The sequence below is a fragment of the Hemiscyllium ocellatum genome, chromosome 6, assembly GCF_020745735.1.
Source record: "Hemiscyllium ocellatum isolate sHemOce1 chromosome 6, sHemOce1.pat.X.cur, whole genome shotgun sequence".
NCBI lineage: Eukaryota > Metazoa > Chordata > Chondrichthyes > Orectolobiformes > Hemiscylliidae > Hemiscyllium > Hemiscyllium ocellatum.
Window position 1 is genome coordinate 120,507,280 of NC_083406.1, and position 21,809 is coordinate 120,529,088.

The 21,809-nt window shown below is 42.6% G+C and overlaps 1 protein-coding gene across 3 annotated transcripts in view; it reads right to left on the minus strand.

The window, feature by feature from the left end:
- Nucleotides 1–21,809, minus strand: part of rsf1a (remodeling and spacing factor 1a) — a 106,682-nt gene that overhangs the window by 26,598 nt on the left and 58,275 nt on the right. For 2 of the 3 annotated variants that reach the window (XM_060826330.1, XM_060826328.1), the window contains exons 5-9: nucleotides 14,927–15,081; nucleotides 9,420–10,750; nucleotides 4,831–5,034; nucleotides 3,398–3,502; nucleotides 975–1,054 (exon numbers count right to left, since the gene is read on the minus strand). In XM_060826330.1, coding sequence (XP_060682313.1) covers nucleotides 975–1,054; nucleotides 3,398–3,502; nucleotides 4,831–5,034; nucleotides 9,420–10,750; nucleotides 14,927–15,081 — 1,875 coding nt within the window. The remainder of the gene's footprint in view (nucleotides 1–974; nucleotides 1,055–3,397; nucleotides 3,503–4,830; nucleotides 5,035–9,419; nucleotides 10,751–14,926; nucleotides 15,082–21,809) is intronic. The other variant, XM_060826329.1, reaches the window with a different exon arrangement.

Sequence of the window (21,809 nt, forward strand, 5' to 3'; positions counted from 1 at the left end):
TTTTCAACAAAAGGTTGAGAAACTGAAGGACATCACCAAGGTTGGAAGGAACAAAAATAATCTTCACCAGAAATGCCGAGTCAGTGATCCAGCTCGGCCTCCTACAGATGCCAGTCTTCAGCCAGTTCAATTATCTGTGAGATACCAATAAATAGTTTACAGGATACTGCAAAGGCATTGAGCCTTTATAATATTGCAGCAACAGTTAGTGAAGACTTGTGCTGCACGACCTGCCATGCTCCTAGCCAATCTAGCCAGCAACATGACAAGTTGTTCATGCATGCCTGCAGACATAAAGGAAGTCAAATCCAAACCAGCTGTATACTGCCTCCTCGGACTACTCTGAAACATCAACAAACCAACGGAAGGGGTCACCAATAGTACTACCAAGCAGCACATACTCAGCAATGTTAAAAATCACACCCCACCAGGTTATAGTCCAACAGGTTTAATCAGAAGTATCAGCTTTCAGAGTGCTGCTCCTTCATCAGGTGGTTCAATTCTGACGCTTCACCCCCATCCCCCATCAAGTATTTATTCAGTTCCATTTTGAAGGTTATGATTGAATCTGCTTCAACTGTTCTTTCACATTATCATTGTGACAGGAAAATTAAAAACCATTTGGAAGGTTTCACCATTTTAAGGTGCTGAGGACAAAGAGATAACAACGCTGAGACTTAATTCCATTTCTCTACACTGTGGGGGAAGTCACCAAACGATGATGGGGTGCTGAATCACAAACCAGTCTAGTTGCGGTTTGAAGAAAAATGGTTTAGAAAAATTCAAAACAATGACCACACTTTAACATGAATGAGCATAGGCAGGACTGGAGAAGTAGCAACACCAAGAGGGCAAAATTCAATTCCACTAGGAATAACAAACAAGAGATGGTGAATTGGTCCCTCAGGGTACTGTAAATGCCATCTGTCTCATTATCTGGCTTTAGAAACTTCTGGTCCAGGTTTTTATTTTACCTTCTCTCCGCTCTCTCCTTCTTTTTTATCATCACGTCTATATTTTGCAACTGCTCTTCTAATTTTTCACACAGAAGTTTCTGCAGACAACAAAAACGGAGACAACATTTAGTGCAGTGCTACCCTCCTCACCCATACAGAAATAAACAATTATGACTAAAATGGATTTTATCATCATAGAGAAGGCCTAACAGTTGTACAACATGCCTTTTGGCAATAGCAGTATCCTATCTTCTCGTGCCCACTGATACTGCTGTAGCTTTCAACATGAAAATCATAAGATCGTTAATCTGGTACAAACCTGCCATTCAGACCATTCTGGTACAACCACCCTGAATCCCAGAGTGGTTACACTAAAATTACATTAAGTAATTTCTTAAACAAATTACTATCTCAGCTTACAATCCAAATGCACATTTTCATAATTCCAAATGTTCATCTAATTTTTAAATAATGATATCTTCTCTTCATTGTCTTTTTTCAATGTTTTGGGAGAAAAAGTCTTTCTCCATTTTTATTATTGTGATTTGTCCTCTTCACACCTGGGATTTCTATCATGCTGGACACATATAGGCCAGACAGGGAAAGAGTAGAGAAACATAAGAAATAGAGCAGTAAGCCATACAGCACCTCAATTCTGTTCCACCATTTAAGAAGATTATGGATGAATTTCTGCATCAACTCCAATCTCTCACCCTACCCCACATTCCCTTAAATTACTTAGTGATCAAATATCTATCAATTTTAGCACTGAATGTACTCTGACTTGCACATAAAGACCCCCAAGGTAGCGTTCCAAAGATTCATAATCCTCAGTGAACAACATATGAGCACTCATATTAATTAGAGGTAGGCCATTTAGCCCCTCAAGCCTGTCCAGCTATTTAATACGATCATGACTAATCGGAACTTCAAAGCATAAGGACAAGAAATAACTTGGCTCTTGCTCAGAGACTTACTTTAGCCCTGCTCAAGCAAACAGATTCCTGCCCCTACCCTACCAAGCCCTGTCATACATAATTCAGTAAGATCATTCTTAACCTCCAAAACTCTAGGGAACATAGCCTGCTCTGCTCAGTTTAATTTTCTGGAAAAGTGAGCAAACCAGTTGGGTTTTGACTGACAATCTGACAGCTACACGCTTTGCAATAACAAACTATTTTATAAATTATGTTCACAATCTTCAAAAAGATTTGAACTCTTGCTTGCTGGTTTGTTACTCTAAGTCTCTATAATTGTTAGCCTAACACCATGATGCCTATACTATCTATGCCCTTTCAAAACTCAACATGCATGTCATGAAAACAAAATCAATTAATGTGCTAAATCTTTGGGTAATTCCAGTAGATATTTACATGGAAACTAATGAAGTGCCACTGAAAATCCAACGGTACCACCTTTACCACCAGAGGAGGTTTATAGAAGTTTGTTAAGGATACCGCCTTGCCTGGAGAATTTTAGTTGCAAGAACAAGTTACATAGGTAAGTGTTTTTATTTTTGGATGCAAGAAGCTGAGGAGAGCTCTAATTCAACTGTATAAAATGAGGAGGGTAGAATGAACATTAAGGTTCTATATCCTTTGACTGAAGGGTCCATAATCAAAAAGCGTGGCGCTGGAAAAGCGCAGCAGGTCAGGCAGCATCCGAGGAGCAGGAATCGGGGCAACAGATTCAGAATGAAAGGTTCAAGAGGGGTCTTGACAGCAATGTATTTCACCCAGAATGCAGTCAGAATTTGGAACACACTAACTGAAAAGGGGGCAGAGGCATAAAGTTTCATAATATATAGCAAGTACTGGGCTATGATCTTGACTCAAGACTATAAATTGAACAGTGGGGTTAGGCAGATTGGTTAGCTGGCATGGAACTGATGGACCAAATGGACTCCTTCCTTGTTCGAAGTTCCTAGGATTGACAGTTTGGTCTTGACCCATGTTCACACAAGATTATTCAGTCAGCCACTAATACGTGTGTATAAAAAAATGCAAGAAAGCAAAGGAGTGTGCCATCTAGCCTCTCGGGTCTTCTCTGCTCATTAATAGGCTATTTGATCCTCTGCATCAAAGCACTTCTAACCTTATCCCCATAACCCTCAATTCTCATCCTGCCCAAAAATCCATCATCTGAGTGCTCATGGCCCTCTGGGGTTCAGAATTCTAAAGATTCACAACCTTTTAAGTAAAAGGATTTATCATCTCAGTTCCAAATGGCTGACACATTATCCTAAGACTATGACCCTGAACTCTTGACACTGCAGCCAGGGAAAAAAATACACTCCCAGAATCTGGTCTGTCAAGCCCTCAAATATCTGCCCTGAAGTCAATTATCTTAGGATAACAAATAAAAAGACAGTGAAGACAAGTTATTGTCCAGTTTTTAAAAGCTTACGGTAGCCATGTCAATTATAAAATGGAGTTACTTACATGTTGGCACGGTGGGCAGAACCATTCTCCATCAGGGATCGTCATCAATGGAGGTCGTAGACAAGCTGTGTGATAACCACTGTCACAGGAATCACACAACAGAATCTAGGAAAAACATTTGTAGCCAGCATGAGCAGCAACTTGGATCAGGAACTCAACCATCCTTCATCAGGACTTAAGATAGAAATGTGAGCAACACTTACATTTCTACCTTTCTTCAGCCCCGAAGAAAAATCATCAATCTGAAACATTAATTCGGTCTCTCTCTCTCTCCACAGATGTTGTCCGACTTGCTGATATTTCCAACATTTTCCACCATCAGCAATATTTTGCTCATTGACATCTGCTCACCTCCATGCCAAGGGGATTGGCATGTTATTGGGGCATGTACCCACTGTCTGAATAGAAGGAAAGCTGTTCAACCCAATAGCAGTCACAGCAGCTGAGCCTCATCTCACTTGATGCCCCCAAGCACAAGTTTATTAGGACATTTTTGTGGAGCAGAGGCCTCCGAACCTGGAAGTCTAGATTAAAGCTCAAATTGTTCCAAAGGTTTATAAGTAACATGCCAGCAGATTGATTAGAAAATATCCAAACATAAGTTTGAAGTTGAGGTCAACCGAACAACAATCAGGGGCAGGTGACCATTTCCTCTCTTTAGGCCAGGACTGCAACATCTGGGCCAATTCCAGAGTTTTTTTTTAAAAAGTACTGCTACATCCTTCACCAATCAAACTGTACAAGAGATCTATCAACTGGATTTTGGATCTACATTGTGCTTCTTGCCCCACGCAGAATTAGGAAAAGACCAAAAGAACCAACACATACTGTTTCACGTAAGGGTTGATGAATATGCCATGAAACTACTGACCTAAGCAAGTTTAAATGCACCCATGAAAATTACAGCAGAAAATCTATTAATCCATTCACAATTAATAATCATAAATACACAAGACATCTATTACATATTTCAATTTTCATATTCACCGATTAACTGGAGACGTTTGAACTTAAATTATGTCTAAAATGCTGATTTATAAATCCCACTTCCCAACACCTCTCCCAGTATTCTCAGGCTATAATATGTTGTGCTAGGAACTTGCCCTTCAAAATGCAGTCCAGTATGCATTAAAACAAGCAAAAACAGAGCGGGGCTGAAAATGTGTTGCTGGAAAAGCACAGAAGGTCTGGCAGCATCCAAGGAGCAGGAAATTCGACGTTTCGGGCATAAGCCCTTCATCAGGAATGATGAAGGGCTTATGCCCGAAACGTCGAATTTCCTGTTCCTTGGATGCTGCCTGACCTGCTGTGCTTTTCCAGCAACACATTTTCAGCTCTGATCTCCAGCATCTGCAGACCTCACTTCCTCCTCAAAAACAGAGCGGGGCCAACAAGAAATTGAGCCAACTCTGGCCCTAAACAGTGCGACCTACCAGTTCAGGGTGATTGGATAAGCCACATTTTTTACAGGGCTCATCATCTTCTGGTGGACCTTCCCCTTCTTCTTCCTCCTCCTCCTCCTCTTCGCTACATTCGTCATCTTCCTGGGCACTCTCACTCTCTCCACTCGATTCTTGGGGTCTGCGCCTGCCCCTTGATTTGGTCCACCTCGCTCTCCTGCTGGATTTACTCTTGCGCTGTAACATCAACACGAGGCAGTCAAAAGCAAACTTTGAAACCAAAAGTCCCAGGACTTGTCTGAGGGCAGTTACATATCACCATGTGAATCCTGCACTACAATAGTTCCAACAGAATTCTGAAGAATGTAAAGCAATTAGCGATTTTGGAGAAGATTTGTAGTTCAGGTAGATGATAAATATGTAAGTTACCATCTGAGCTTGAAGGTGTATTCAGATGTTTTGTCACATATCATCATCAGTGAGAGTCTCCGGTGAAGTGTTGGTGGTATATCCTGCCTCTCTATTTATAGGTCTTGGTTTCTTAAGGTGGGTGATGTCATTTCTGTTTTTTTTTCAAGGGGAGGTAGAAAGGATCTAAATTGATGTGTTAGAGGCATGTCATTCTAGCCAGAACTCCATCAATAAGCACATCGATTTAGATCCTATCTACCTACTGCTGGAAAAAGAACCGGAAATGACATCACCCACCTTAAGAAACCAAGACCTATAGGGAAGTGGGACATAACACCAGGGCTTCACTGGAGACTCACTGATGTTATCTAGTATGGTATCAAGATTAGATTCCCTACAGTATGGAAACAGGCATTTGGCCCAACAAGTCCACACCGACCCTCCGAAGAGTAATCCACCCAGACCCATCCCCCTACTCTATATTTACCCCTGACTAAAGCACCTAACACTATGGGCAATTTAGCACAGCCAATTCACCTGACCTGCACATCTTTGGATTGTGGGAGGAAACCAGAGCACCCGGAGGAAACCCATGCAGACACAGGGAGAATGTGCAACCTCCACACAGATAGTTACCCAAGGCAGGAGTCGAACCAGAGTCCCAGGTGCTGTGAGGCAGCAGTGCTAACCGTTGAGCCACCATGCCACCCCCAAAATGTCTGAAAACAAACTTTCAAGCTCTGCAAGCTACCTTACATACTTAAAGTAAAGCAATCTTCATGCACTTCAAATTCATTTTTCCTCTTGCAAGACACTCATTTTCTAGCTGAAAACAAGGCACATTACATCAAAATGGGAAGCACTGGACCTGCAACCTACGCCACCTAAGGGAGAACAAGGGTGGTAGGTGCATGGAAACACCATTAGTTTTACTTCATTCACAACCACCTGTCTTGGATACACATTGTCCTTTCCTTCTTTGTAACTGGTACTTTAATTTCAGTTCATTTATTGTAGTCACGTGTACCTAAGTACAACAAAAAGCGCTGTCTTGCACGCAGTACAGGCATATCATAGTAAACAAGGACATACACTCCTGATAATTCAGGTACTCCTCATCTGACAGCACAAAGAGCAGTTTTGCTACATGGCTTGCAGCATGAAAATGCTCCTTCACCATCTCCAAGACAACTATGTAATAAATGTTGGCTATGTTAGCAATACCCGTTTCAACAGAATGCATTTTTAAAACACCTCACACGTTCCTCACAATTAAGGAATTAATCGGATCTCCTGTGATGCAAATTGTTGGTTTACAAGAGGCCTGGAGTTAAGCTCAAATGATTTCACCCCCACCCACCACAAAGGGCAGCATCAGTTTTACATTCAGTCACTGATGTTGGTGTTGGAGTCAGAACAATTCCATTAACTGATTTGATTTGATTTATTATTGTCACAGAGTCATCTGCCACTGAAACAGATCCTTCAGTCCAACCAGTCCATACCGAACATAATTCCAAAATAAGCTAGTCCCACATACCTGCTCCTGGCCCATATCCCTGCAAATCTTTCCTATTCTTGTGTCTATCCGAATGTCTTTTGTAATTGTACCTGCATTCACAACTTCCTCAGGAAGCTCATTCCACATAAGAATACTGTGTAAAAGATTTGCCCCTCATGTCTTTTTTTTAAAATCGCTCACCGCTCACCTTAAAAATGTGACCTATAGTCTTGAAATCCCCATTCTAGAGAAAAGACAATTACCATTAACTCTATCCATACCCCTCCTTATTATATAAATTTCTATGAGGCTGCCTCTCCTACGCTCTAGCAAAAATGTACCAGGATACAGTGAAAAGTATTGTTTTGTGCACTATTCAGGCAAATTGTACCTTACATAAGTACAACAGGGTAATAGAACAGAATGTTATCAGACGTTCGAATGGACCACTTTAATATTAATGTTGATCTTTCTCTGCACCTTCTCAGCAGCTGTTACACTATATCCTGCACTCTGTTCTGTTACCCTTATCCTCCATAGGCAAATTGTGCAAGTACATCTAAAACACTTTCCACTGACAGTGACAGTGATAAATCAAATCAAAAAATGTTGAATATAATGTTACGATGACAGAGAAAGTGCAGAGAAAGATCAACTCAGTAAATGAGAGGTACGTTCAGAAGTCTGATAACAGCAGGGAAGAAGCTATTCTTGAGTCTGTTTAGAGTTAATCTTATCCTGATCTTATTAAAACTGATAGGGTGGATGCTGAAAGGAAACTTCCCACGCTGAGAGAGACCAGAATGAGGTGACATGCTTTACGATTTAAGGATCTCCCCTTTAGAGGTTGTAGAGAAGAGAAATGTTATCTCTCAGAGGATCGGTAGTCTATGGAATCTTCTTACATAGAATGTGGAGACTGGGTTACTGAATAGAGTCAAGGTTGAGTTAGCCAGATTTCTGATGGACAGGAGAGACAGAGAATATGGGATCAGGTAATAAAGTGGAATGAAGGACACAATCAGATCAGCCAAAACCATATTAAATGGCGAAGCAGGCTCAAGGAGTCAAACTACCACTCCAAATAGGAGAAGGTGAGGATAGCTAATGCCAAATAATTAAGAAAGCAAACATGTGTTGGTCTTTGTTACAGCAGAATTTGAGAATAGGAGCAAAGATAGTCTCTTTACCTGTGGAAGGATACACTCACCATGGAGGAAGCGTAACCAAGGTTAACAAACTAATTCCTGAAAAGGGAAGTGATTATACCAGAGGAAAAATGAAATCAACTACTCTGGTGGTTAGAAGAACGAGTGATGATTTTATTCAAACATATAAAATTCTTAAAGGCTTGTTTGGGTACAGACAAGGATGTTTGTCCTGTATGGGGGAGGTTCCAGAATCAGGAGTATTACTTCCAAAATAAGAAGCATAGCGGTTTGGACTTTGAAGGTCATGAGCATTTGGAAATCTTTTCCTGAAAAGGTGGGGAAGCAGAGTCCTTGGAATTTTTTAAGACAAAGAAGGATAGATTCTTGTTCCGGAAGCGAGCAAAAGATTTTCAAAAGTAGGCAGGATTGCAGCATTAAGGCTAAATATTTTTATATTAAAAACATCAAAAGGAATAGTGCAAAAAAAGGTGTAAATTAAAAGATCAGCCAAGATCTCTCAACAGCCAAGTGGTGTTCATTTGCTTATATTTGCGATGTTCGCCTGCTCCCAATTCTTGCGTTCCACCATCTAACTTTGTCATTTGTTTTTTCACTGAGATGATCTTACATTATCATTTCACACTTCCTTACACCTTTTCAGCTAAGAGATAAACACACTTATGAATTTTAAAGGCATCAAGGGGTATGGGGAGAAGCAGAACTATGATACTGAAATAGAGGATCAACCAAGACCATATTGAATGACGGACCAAATAGGTGACTCTTGCTTCTAATTTCTAGGTCTCATGCACCAGCCCCATCCTCCCCAAGTGCTTTCAACAAACATCACAACAGTGGTGAGCAAGGGGAACCTCTTATTGATTACCCCTACTTTACACTCTTCCTAATTTGAGGACCACCAGGCCGCAATTGCAGTAGAACCATCACCATGACAGAAATGAATTATATTAAGCAAGGATCAACCCTAAAGCGCTGTAGTGTCCAACTGGTAAATCACCAAGATCCTCTTTACACTGAGAATTCTTCCGAGTATAGAATGCTTAGAGGTGATAGTGGAGACAGAGACTGCACAGTGAGGGGATAGTAGACCCCTCTTTGAAAGGGAAGACGTGGGCCTATGGGACAAGGCAGCAAATCAGAACTAGATTTAAACAATACCATCACAGAGCTGGCATGGACAATGGGTCAAATGGCTGTAAACACCTGAGATTGCACTCAAATCTTTGCTTAGTAGAACATTCCCAAATGATTTGGTAAGACTACATGCCTCACTACAATTTCTGAATTTATATTTTGTATTGTGCTCTTAAGTCTTTGCTTTGTTTACCAATTCACTAATGTTACTCATGGAAGGAAATCTGCTGTCTGTACCCAGTCTGGCTTACGTGCAACTTCACAGTAACGTCATCTGGCTCAGAACTGCCACTCAGTTGCTAACCCGATTCAAGGGTGATTCAGGATGTCTTGTCATCAACAACCATAACCCATACTTGACAAACCAATTTTGTTTTTACTTTTAAACAATCAAATCATTGTACCTTTGCTCCCTTTGAATCTTTCTCCACCTTTTTATGGTTCTCGTCCTTATCCGAACTTTGAGGTACTGATGGTTCTTCCCGCTTACATGCTTTCTTCTCCAGGTTTTCTGTCACTTTTACTGTAGGTTTGGATATTCTCAGCGACCGTCTTAAGCATCTTGTCCCGTTAGGTTCTGTCTCTCGTTTCTCTTCTGCCTGCTCAACTTTCTGGGGTGCTTCTTCCTCGGAAGCCTTCCTCGTTAACTGCTGCCTCAAGGATGCTCTTGTTCTCCTCACGGGTAGCTTTTCTGTATGTTCCTCCTCTGCTGGTGTAACAGGTGTCGTTTTTGTGTCGGGCATTTCTTTGTCACGTAGCTTGGTTCTGAGGGAATCCCCCTTCCCTTCCTCACATTTTGATCTGGCTTCCTCCGTAGGCTTCGCAAGCTCGGGAAGATTCTGGTCTACAGCTTTCTCCTTCACTAGGCAGTTCTGGCTCACTTCAACCTTATTTCTGCTTGCGTGATTCTCCTGGCCAAAGTTCGTAGGCAAATCAGAGTCCGGCTTGCTTGATCCATTGATGCCATTTTCCTCTTCTTTAGTTGAGCATGGGGTTCCAGGTTCTTGGTTCTTCTTCTGCTCAACCTTCCCTAGAGAAGAAGCCTCTATAACTCTCTCATCTTTGTGATTGTTCACTTGGGGTCTAGCAGCTATCTCACCATTCATGAGCTGCTTCCCTTCCACCTTTTCGTCTGGTGTCTGCTTCACTGCATCGCCTTCCACTTTTAACCCTTCTTTTAGAGGCTCCCTGACAGAGGTCAGAGGCTTGCCGAGGGGAGTCTTCACTGAGTTGTCATAGTCCTCAGTCAGTTTAATTTCACGTTTTTTCACAGGGAGCTTCGCCTGTTTGACATTTTTCAAGGCTCTCTCAAGCTCTTCCGACGACTTTTCTTTGACATCATCAGGAGGTTCCACCTTGATGTTAACTCCTGGCCTTTCACGATCTACAGCTGCTAACTTATCAGCGCAACCTTTGGCATCACCAGAGCCTTTCAGACTGACCACTTGCACTTTAGCAGCTATGTTTTCTTCTTCAGTTGGCCTGTGAATTTTGTCAAGGTTGTTTTCTATGACTACTTTAGCACCTTCACCTTTCGCATTAGTTTTTTCCAATGCAGGCTGCTCTATCTTAATGGTCTGCTCTGCCTTGGAGTCATTTTCGATTGTCTCTTTTTTAACTGTCTGTATTTTTGCCTCATCTTCTGGAGAAGTAGTTGTGGGTGAAGATGCTAGATGCTGCGTGGTAACTTCAGGCTCCTGCTGCCCTTTTATTGTCTCTTCCATTTTTACTTCTTCTATGCAAAAGTTCAAACAAAGAAATTGTCAAAGTAAGCATGCTTGCATTTCTATAACTCTTCAGCAAAGAAATATCTAAAAATGCTACATGTACTACAATGTTTTGAAAAGCTGTTGCCAAACACAGGAGAAAACAGCAATGAGGTCAGGACAAGTTAATCTAGTTTATGATGTTGTTGTGGCTCTGTTCGCCGAGCTGGGAATTTGTGTTGCAGACGTTTCATCCCCTGTCTAGGTGACACCCTCAGTGCTTGGGAGTCTCCTGTGAGGGGCTTCTGTGATCTTTCCTCCAGCATTTATAGTAATTTGTATCTGCCGCTTCCGGTTGTCAGTTCCAGCTGTCCACTGCAGTGGCCGGTATATTGGGTCCAGGTCGGGGTGCTTATTGATTGAATCTGTGGATGAGTGCCATGCCTCTAGGAATACCCTGACTGTTCCCTGTTTGGCTTGTCCTATAATAGTAGTGTTGTCCCAGTTGAACTCATGTTGCTTGTCATCTGAGTGCGTGGCTACTAAGGATAGCTGGTCATGTTGCTTCGTGACTAGTTGGTGTTCATGGATGCGGATTGTTAGCTGTCTTCCCGTTTGTCCAATGTAGTGTTTTATGCAGTCCTTGCATGGGATTTTATATATTACATTGGTTTTGCCCATGCTGGGTATCGGGTCATTCGTCCTAGTGAGTTGTTGCCGGAGAGTGGCTGTTGGTTTGTGTGCTGTTAGAGTCCTAGTGGTCGCAGTAGTCTGGCTGTCAGTTTGGAAATGCTCTTGATGTATGGTAGTGTGGCTAGTCCTCTGGGTTGTGGCATGTCCTCATTCTGTTGGCTTTCCCTTAGGCATCTATTGATGAAATTGCGGGGGTATCCATTTTTGGCGAATACATTGTAGAGATGTTCTTCTTCCTCTTTTTGCAGTTCTGGTGCACTGCATTGTGTCATGGCCCTTTTGACCTGTGTCTTGATGCAATTTCTTTTGAGTGTATTGGGGTGGTTGCTTTCGTAGTTTAGGACTTGGTTTGTGTGTGTGGCTTTCCTGTATACCTTTGTGGTGAATTCTCCTTTAGGTGTTCTCTGTACAATCACGTCTAGGAATGGGTATACAGGAAAGCCACACACACAGGCCAAGTCCTAAACTACGAAAGCAACCACCCCAACAAACACAAAAGAAGTTGCATCAAGACACTGTTCAAAAGGGCCATAACACTATGTAATACACCAGAACTGCAAAAAGAGAAAGAAGAACACCTCTACAAAGTATTCGCCAAAAACGGATACCCCTGCAATTTCATCAACAGATGTCTAAGGGAAAGACAACAGAATGAGGACATGCCACAACCCAAAGGACTAGCCACACTACCATACATCAAAAACATTTCTGAACGGACACCCAGACTACTGCGACCACTAGGACTCATAACAGCACACAAACCAACAGCCACTCTCAACAACTCACCAGGACGAACGACCCGATACCCAGTATGCGCAAAACCAATGTAGTGTACAAAATCCCATGCAAGGACTGTATAATACACTACATAGGACAAACAGGAAGACAGCTAACGATCCGCATCCATGAACACCAACTAGCCATGAAACGACATGACCAGCTATCCTTAGTAGCCACACACACAGATGACAAGCAACATGAGTTTGACTGGGACAACACTACTATTATAGGACAAGCCAAACAAAGAACAGCCATGGAATTCCTAGAGGCATGGCACTCATCCACAGATTCAATCAATAAGCACATCGACCTGGACCCAATATACCGGCCACTGCAGTGGACAGCTGGAACTGACAACCAAAGCGGCAGAGACAAACCACTATAAATGCTGGAGGAAACACACAGAAGCACTTCACAGGAGGCTCCCAGGCACTGAGGATGTCACCTAGACAGGGGACGAAACGTCTACAACACAAATTCCCAGCTCGGCGAACACAACCAAAACAACGAGCACCCGAGCTACAAATCTTCTCACAAACTTTGAAGTTTATGATGTTGTTAGTTAAGGAGGAATGCTGAAGAAGGCAGCTCAGCATGGTCCTCTTCAGTATCACATCCATTTGAAGATGAGGCTTTTGCTTAATTCTGGCTTGTGACTATACAGTCGGTGGAGCGACTGCCATGCTTCATCGTCATGCTTATGGACACATTACATAGATGAAGGGAAGTGAGATGCTTACAAGGGGCTACCACTGCAATCACAAACTATTGCCAATCCACATTTGCTGCTGATTGTGCCTCGTCACTCGTGAGCCTAACACCTCATTTAAACCTCAGTGAGAAAAGCACCCAGAGACTGGGGAGTCTGTTGAATTCTCCACCACAGAAAGTGGTTAAGGCCAAAACATTGAAAATCTTAAAGAAAAATGTAGATATAGTTCTTAGGACTAAAAGGATCAAAGGATGTGGGGAGAAAGCAGGATCAGGGTACTGAGCTGGACAATCAGCCATGGTTATGTTGAATGGCAGAACAGGCTCAAAGGGCTGAATAATCTAGTCCTGCTCCTATATTCCAAGTTTTATGACTGTGTTTGTGGGGGGGGGGGGGGGGGCGAAGAGGTATTTGCATGCAGAGTGGGAATGAGAGTCACAGAGAAAGTGGGGGTTAGTGAGACAGAGAGAAAGTGGGGAGGTGGGAGAAAGAGGGTGGGGCAGGATCATACGCAGTGAGAGGTTGAAGTACATGTGACCAGATACAAGGAAATGAGTGGTAGGGGATAGCATATGTGAAAGAGCCATTGTGAACCTACAGACTGGAATCAGTAAGATACACATGCACATACAACTTTGCCCTCTTTATCGCCACGAAAAACCTTGGCTGAAAAGTAATCCTTGCTCTGGTATGCATACTGCTATGGCCAGTTCAGAATGAACAAAGATAAATGTAGCATCTTAATTCCCTCTAATGGTGAAGAGGACTTAAGGTCTAGTCTGTCTCTCTTTCTCTAGCTCTGCTTCTTAAGCAAAAGTCAAAAATGGTTTTATTAATTAGCTCTGCTACTTCACACTTCTTCATGGTCAGCTTTAGTTTTTTCGTTCAATGACCAACTTATCACTTTGACTTTAAACATGTTCATGTCTTCTTCAGAACTCAACTTTTATTCTGAAATTAATGTTTAATATTGTGGCCGAACGGTATTTTCCAAAATTTGATCATTGCCTTTGAGTGAGGGAAATGTGGACCCTCAGACGAATAGGATACATAACTCTAGTTTAACTGGAAAATTACACATGACGCACCCAGTCTATAGACAAAAGGAAAGGAATTTAGCCATTTAAAGCACACTGGACATCAGAATTACGTGGGAATATGGAGAGACACAGAATGAAATCATTGAAAACATGGATCAGGTGGTATGGTAAAATAAAGACACTCATTTGTCCCCAAAGAACTAAACCCAAATGTTCAGAAGGATACCTTCCAGTCCTCTGAGGAATGGTTGAGTATAAGATAATTCCCCCAAAATATTTCTGCACAGGAGAGTTAATCAGAGTAAAACCTGGGAGTGCATTTATAATGCAGTCAGAATCACAAGACAGGCACGTGTCTTTTTCAGCACTCGAGCAGAAATTCAAGTTCAAAAAATGTTTGAGGTTCTCTCCCAATGGAGCCACAAGATCATAAAAAGTTCTGTTCATTTTCCCCTCTATCCTGGCTTTGCTAAGCTAGCAGATTTCGGCCAAGTCAAGGGGAAAAATGATAATGGCATGCCACAAAATCAATGGAATGTGAGAAAATACAAGTTTAGATTTCTTTTTTCACCCATGATTTCTGTGGAATGTTATTAGGAGGTGAAGTTAGGCAATGGGAGGATTAGGTTCAATGCTGATGGCCCTTCCACCCTCACACTGATACTGACAACAGACAGCTGAGCACATAAATCAGTGCTGAAAATGTGGTGCTGGAAAAGCGCAGCAGGTCAGGCAGCATCCAACGAGCAGGAGAATCGACGTTTCGGGCATGAGCCCTTCTTCAGGCTCATGCCCGAAACTTCGATTCTCCTGCACGTTGGATGCTGCCTGACCTGCTGCACTTTTCCATCAACACATTTTCAGCTCTGATCTCCAGCATCTGCAGTCCTCACTTTCTCCTCCTACATAAATCAGTGGCCATTTCAGAGAGATAATTTGCTATCTGGCTCCAAGACAACATTTTTAGGAAATAAAGCTACCTTCCAGACGTTCTTCAATTTCTTTCTTATTCTCTTCATCTTCTGGTGTAGGGCTTGTGTGAGAGGAGCCATCTTCCTGGATAAACTTGCTTAATAGTGCTGGATCTATTTGAGCTTTCAGGAGTTGCAGTGTTTCAGCCAATTCATTACGGTCCCTGGTTTAAAAAAAATTCATGGACACATCTTACTACTGTGGCTTAAGCACTCTAAAACGCATTCAGAAATATTTAGAGAAAAGGTCAGAGGAAGTACAGATAAGTGCACACGTTGCATTAAATATAAGCTTTACATATCAGACATCGAGAAACATATTAGATTAGATTACTTACAGTGTGGAAACAGGCCCTTCGGCCCAACAAGTCCACACCGACCCGCCGAAGCGCAACCCACCCATACCCCTTACCTAACACTACGGGCAATTTTTAGCATGGCCAATTCACCTGAACCGCACATCTTTGGACTGTGGGAGGAAACCGGAGCACCCGGAGGAAACCCACGCAGACACGGGGAGAACGTGCAAACTCCTATCTTGAGTCATTTCCAATATTTCTCAGTTGAGTTAGGTTTACGAATCAATTTTCATTTTGTTTCTATTGCAAATAGTATTGAAACAATCATGAACTAGGATGGAAGACAAAAATCCCAACTGGGTTTCCTGATCTTTCTCTATTTCAAATTCTAGGAAAATGCACGTATGGATTCAATCAAAGTCTGGAACTGAGGTTGTTTGCTAATGATTTCCCTGTCCAGCTCCATCCATAATTCCTCAGTGAGGCAGAGCATGCTTGGAGGCAGCAAGATGAGCACAGCATCCCTCTGGACTTTGCTGTTTCAACATTCTCTTGGCCTGACATCCGATCCTGCATCCTCCACAACCAAGAGCTCACCCAAATTGTAACAGAATCCTAGTTCCTTCACTCAGTTCCTCTGCACGCTGAGACGTCCATTAGCTCTCAATTTGGCAAATGTCTCATTTTTAGAATCCTCATGCTCATTCATAGATCTCCCCAAGACTTTTCCCTGTCTCACCTTGGTAACACCTTCTAGCCAGACAGATAGCTTCACGCTCCTCCACACACTGTTTTAATCACTACACCATTGCTGACTGTGCCTTCAACTGCATTCATGTCAGGAATTCTCCACTTAATCCTCTACACCTGCTTCCCCCACTGTAAGACTCTCCTTAAAATCTACCCATCCCCTACTTACACCAGACTACAGGGGGAGGTGCCGACATAATATCATATTCACTGGACTGTTAATCTAGAGACTCAGGGGACCAGGGTTCTAATCTAACCATAGCAGATAGTGAAATGTGTATTCAATAAAAATCTGGAATTAAGAGTCCGGAATTAATGATGACCATGATTCCATGGCCAAATGTCGAAAAAACCCATTTGGTTCACTCATGTCTGTTAGGGAAGGAAACTGCCATCCTTACCCGTGCCAGATCATGTGACTCCAGACTCTCAGCAACGTGGACGACTCTTAACTGTGCTGTGGGCAATAAGTACCGGCCGAGCCAGCAACATCCTCATCTCATGAACGAATGCTAAAAACAAACTTGTCATCACGTACCCAAATAACTACCTATGCAGCTCAATGTCAAAGTGTGCTTGATAGTCCTCCTGTGAAGTGCCTTCAGGTGATGGTAAAGATGATAATGACATATGGTAAAAAACATTAGACGGATCAATGAGCACAGAATTTGATCATTCAGACCATTATGCAGCATCTTTGAGACAGATCTCCAATTGGTTTGACTATTCTATTTTTACTCTGCAGTAAAGTTTAACAACAAATAAATCAAGGGTGATGTTCCATTGCAGGGAATCCTGCACTGTTACAGGAGCTCATTTATATAAATGATTTGGATGCGAGCATAAGAGGTACAGTTAGTAAGTTAGCAGATGACACCAAAATTGGAAGTGTAGTGGACAGCGAAGAGGATTACCTCAGGATTACAACACAGACCAGTTGGGCCAGTGGGCTGAGAAGTGGCAGATGGAGCTTAATTCAGATAAATCGAGGTGCGGCATCATGGGAAAGCAAATCTTAGCAGAACTTATACACTTAATGATAAGGTCCTAGGGAGTGTTGCTGAACAAAGAGACCTTGGAGTGCAGGTTCATAATTCCTTGAAAGTGGAGTTGCAGGTAGATAGGATAGTGAAGGCAGCGTTTGGTATATTAGATTACTTAGTGTGGAAACAGGCCCTTCGACCCAACAAGTCCCCACCGACCTGCCGAAGCACAACCCACCCAGACCCATTCCCCAACATTTACCCCTGCTATTTAGCATGGCAAATTCACCTGCACATTTTTGGGTTGTGGGAGGAAACCGGAGCACCCGGAGGAAACCCACGCAGACACGGGGAGAATGTGCAAACTCCACACAGTCAGTCGCCTGAGGTGGGAATTGAACCGGGTCTCTGCTGTGCTAACTACTGTGCCACCGTGCCGCCCACTATGCTTTCCTTTATTGGTCAGAGTATTGAGTACAGGAGCTGGGAGGTCATGTTACGGCTGTACAGAACATTGGTTAGGCCACTGATGGAATATTGTGTGCAATTCTGGTCTCCATCCTCTTGGAAAGATGTTGTGAAACTTGAAAGGGTTGAGAAAAGATTTACAAAGATGTTGCCAGGATTGGAGGATTTGAGCTATAGAGAGAGGCTGACAGGCTGGGGCTATTTTCCTTGGAACATCGGAGGCTGAGGGGTGACCTTATAGAGGTTTACAAAATTATGAGGGGCATGGATAGGATAAATAGACAAAGTCTTTTCCCTGGGATCAGACAGTCCAGAACTAGAGGGCATAGGTTTAGGGTCAGAGGGGAAAGATATGAGACCCCTAAGGGGCAACTTTTTCACACAGAGTGTGGTACATATATGGAATGAGCTTCCAGAGGATGTGGTGAGGCTGGTACAATTGCGACATTTAAGAGGCATTTGGATGGGTATATGAATAGGAAGGATCGGGAGGGATATGGGCCGGGTGCTGGCAGGTGAGACTAGATTGGGTTGGGATACCTGGTCAGCATGGACAGGTTGGACCGAAGGGTCTGTTTCCATGCTGCACATCTCTATGACTCTACAACATTAAATCTAGTTGCCCAACTACCTCCTTTGGCAGGTGTTAAAAAGATGTCAAGAGCAAGGGATTTCTCCCCAGTGTCTAGCAAGCGTTCAGCTCTCAATCAACACCTCAGAAACATGTTCTGACCATTCATATATTGATGTTTGAGTGATTGCTGTATGCAATTTGGATCTCCCTTTTCCTAAAATGACTACAATACAGAAGTGTTCTGAGATTTCAATTGGTCATGAAAAGCACATACACACTTTGGTTGTGCGTTCATAAAGAAGGACCCAAATATTAAACCAGAATTGTTGAGGAAACACAGGATTTAGTGAGAGTCAGGAATTGAAGGAAATCAGTATAGGAGAGAAATGGTGTTGGAGAAATTGATGAATTGAAGGCAGATAAATTCCCAAGACTTGATCACCTACATCCCAAAGTTCTTAAGGAATAAGAAATAGCAGTGGCACTGGTGGGCATCAGCCAAGATTCTAAAGGCAAGAGAACACTTCCTGCAGATTGGAGGTTAGCTAATGTAACCCTTTGTCTCCTTTTTTTAAAGGGAGAGAAAATGAGAAATTGCAGACTAATCAACCCGATGTTGGTAGTGGGGATAATACTACCGGAGAAGGCTAGGGCTGGAAATGCTGGAGATCAGAGCAAAAAGTATGGTGGTGGAAAAGCCGAGCCGGTCAGGCAGCATCCGAGGAGCAGGAGAATCGACGTTTCAAACATAAAAGGGGATAACACTATAGTCCATTATAAAGGACTGAAAAGCTGAGCACTTGAAAAAAGGTGGCAAGATCAGACAGAGGCAGTATGGATTGACAAAAGAGAAATTGTGCTTGAAAAAATCTACTGGAATGTTTTGAGGATGTGGCTTGCAGAGCTGATGAGGGGGAACCAGTGGATGTGGTTTATTTTGACTTTCAGAAGGTTTTTGATGAAGCCCCACATAAGAGATTAATGTGCAAAATTAAAGCATGTCATTGGAGGGTAGTGTATTGAGGAGGACAAAATTAGGACTGCAGATGTTGGAGATCAGAATTGAAAAATGTGGTGGTTGGAAAAGCACAGCCAGTCAAGCAGCATCAGAGGAGCAGGAAAGTCAACATTTTGAGCATGAGCTCTTCATCAGGAAGTGATAAAGAGCTCAGCTAGTGTATTGAGGTGGATAGAAACCTGGTTGGTAGGCAGGAAGGAGACAGAGAGGAGGAATAAAAAGTATTTTTCCAAATGGCAGGCAGTGACTAATGGAGTGGCACAGGGATCAGCACTAGGAATTCAGCTATTCACAATGATTTTGATGAGGGAACTACATGTAATATATCCAGATTTGCAGGTCACACAAAGCAGGGTGGGAGGGTGAGCTGTGAAGAGCATGCAGAGATGCTTCAGAGTGATTTTGATGAGTATGCAAAAGCAAACAAAGTGGCTCAGTGGTTAGCACTGCTGCCTCACAGCGCCAGGGACCAGAGTTCAATTCCCATCTCAGGCAACTGTCTGAGTGGAGTTTGCACATTCTCCCTGCATCTGTGTGGGTTTCCTCAGGGTGCTCCAGTTTCTTCCCACAGTCCAAAGATGTGCAGGTTAGGTGAATTTACCATGCTAAATTGCCTGTAATGTTAGGTGCATTAGTCAGGGATGAATGTAGGGAAAGAGTCTGGGTGGGTTACTCTTCGGAGGGTCGGTGTGGACTTTTTGGGCCGAAGGGCCTGTTTCCACACTGTATGGAATCTAATCTAATAATGTGGATAAATGTGAATAAATATCCGCTTTGGGAGCAGACACAAAAGTGGATGACCATTTGAATGGTAAATTGAGAGAGAGAAAGAAAAAGAAAAAGAAAAAGAGAGCGAGCGAGAGCGCGAGAGAGAGCAATGAGACCTAGATCTCCTCGTACAGTGTTCACTGAAGGTAAACATGCAGGTGCAGCAGACAGTGATGAAGGTAATGGTATGTTGGCCTTCATAACAAAAGGATTCAAGTACAGAAGCTGGAATGTCTTGCTGTAAACATTGCTGCCTTGGTGATACCACACCTGAAATATAGAGACAGTTATGGTCTCCTTATGTTAAAGGAAGATGTATTTACTATATAGGGAGCACAGCACAGCTTAGCTTTATCAGGTTGATTCCTGGAATGGCAGGACTGACATATGAGGAGAGATTAAATTAGTTAGGATTACATTCACTGCAGGTAAAAACAAAGACTGCAGATGCTGGAAACCAGAGTCAAGATTAGAGTGGTGCTGGAAAAGCACAGCAGGTCAGGCAGCATCCGAGGAGCAGGACTTCATAAGAAGGGGTGAATTCACAAAAACCTATAAAACTCTATCAGCCTGGGCAGATACAGGAACAATGTTTCCAATGACAGAGGAGGTCAGAACCAGGTGTCACAGTCTAAGGATATGAGGTAGACAATTTAGGACAGGGATGAGGAGAAATTTCTTCACCCAGAGCGTGGTGAGGTTGTGGAACTCACTATGTTAGAAAGCAGTTGATGCCAAAACAATGTATGATTTCAAGAAGGTGTTGGATATAGTATTTGGTGCGAAAGAGATCCAAAGGATATGGGAGAGTGTGGGGTCAGGGTATTGAGCTAGGTGATCAGCCATGATCATATTGAATGATGCAGCAGACTTAAGGGGCTGAATGGCCTGCTACTGTTCCTATTTTCTATGTTTCCTCTACAATGTAAAATGTTCCTCTTTCTTTTGTCTTTTCAAAAGTTATGATTGAAGCTAATTCCTCAACCACCTTCCAGACAGCACATTCCTGATTACTTTATGGGCTGTGCTGCAATAACCAAGCAGCAGATCCTGGACAATTGTCAAGTATCATAGGCACACCCCAAGTATAGGATCACAGAAGGAATGTTCATTGTTTTAAGGTGCCAGAGAAGTGCTGGAACCTTTGCAAATGCAGAAGGCAAGTTAAAAATGGAACATTGCTTCAAAGAAACTGTTGAGATTTTTGAAATTTTACGGTTTGTACTGTTTGCCTCCCAATGTACAGTTCATACTGAAAGGTACAATATTTGTTATAAAATTATCAGACTGCTACTCCCTAATATGCTGCCCTTGTCCAAGGACAGAGCTCTGCTGCTTCTTGGAATTCCTGCCCTAACAGTCAGCATGACAGCTTGATTTGCACAAGTGAAGAATTAGTATCATGGGAGGTATAACCAGAGAAGGTTATGGTGGGGTGAATCACCATCGGGAAGAGTAGGTGTCCACTGTCACAGATGCCAGCCTTCTGCCAATCTGATTAATTCCATGTGATATCAAAAAATAGCTGAATTTATTGAATACTGTAAAGACAATGAGCACTGATAGCATTCTGACATTAATACAATAATCTTGTTCTCCTGAATATGTGCATAGCCAAGCTGTTCCAATATAGTTAAAATACTAGCTGCCTGGCAATAGGGAAAATTTACTATATATGTCCGAAGCACAAATCCAATTTAGCCAAATACATTATCATCAGGTGACATTCAATCACAACAAAGTGATGGAAAGGGTAGTCAACAGTGCCATCAAATAATACTTACTCAAGAATAATCTGTTTACTGGTACTGATTATGGGTTCCATCAGGCCCACTCAGCTCCTGACCTTATTACAAACGTGGACAAAATAATACATTCCAGAGGAGAGGTGATCGTGACTGCACTTCTCGTCACTGTACCTAGCAGCCAGAGCAGATCTAGAATCAACTGGAATCAAGAGGAATCTCTCCACTGACTTGAGTCATAATGGGTACAAAGGAAGATGGAGTGGTTGTTGGGAGTTAACCATCTC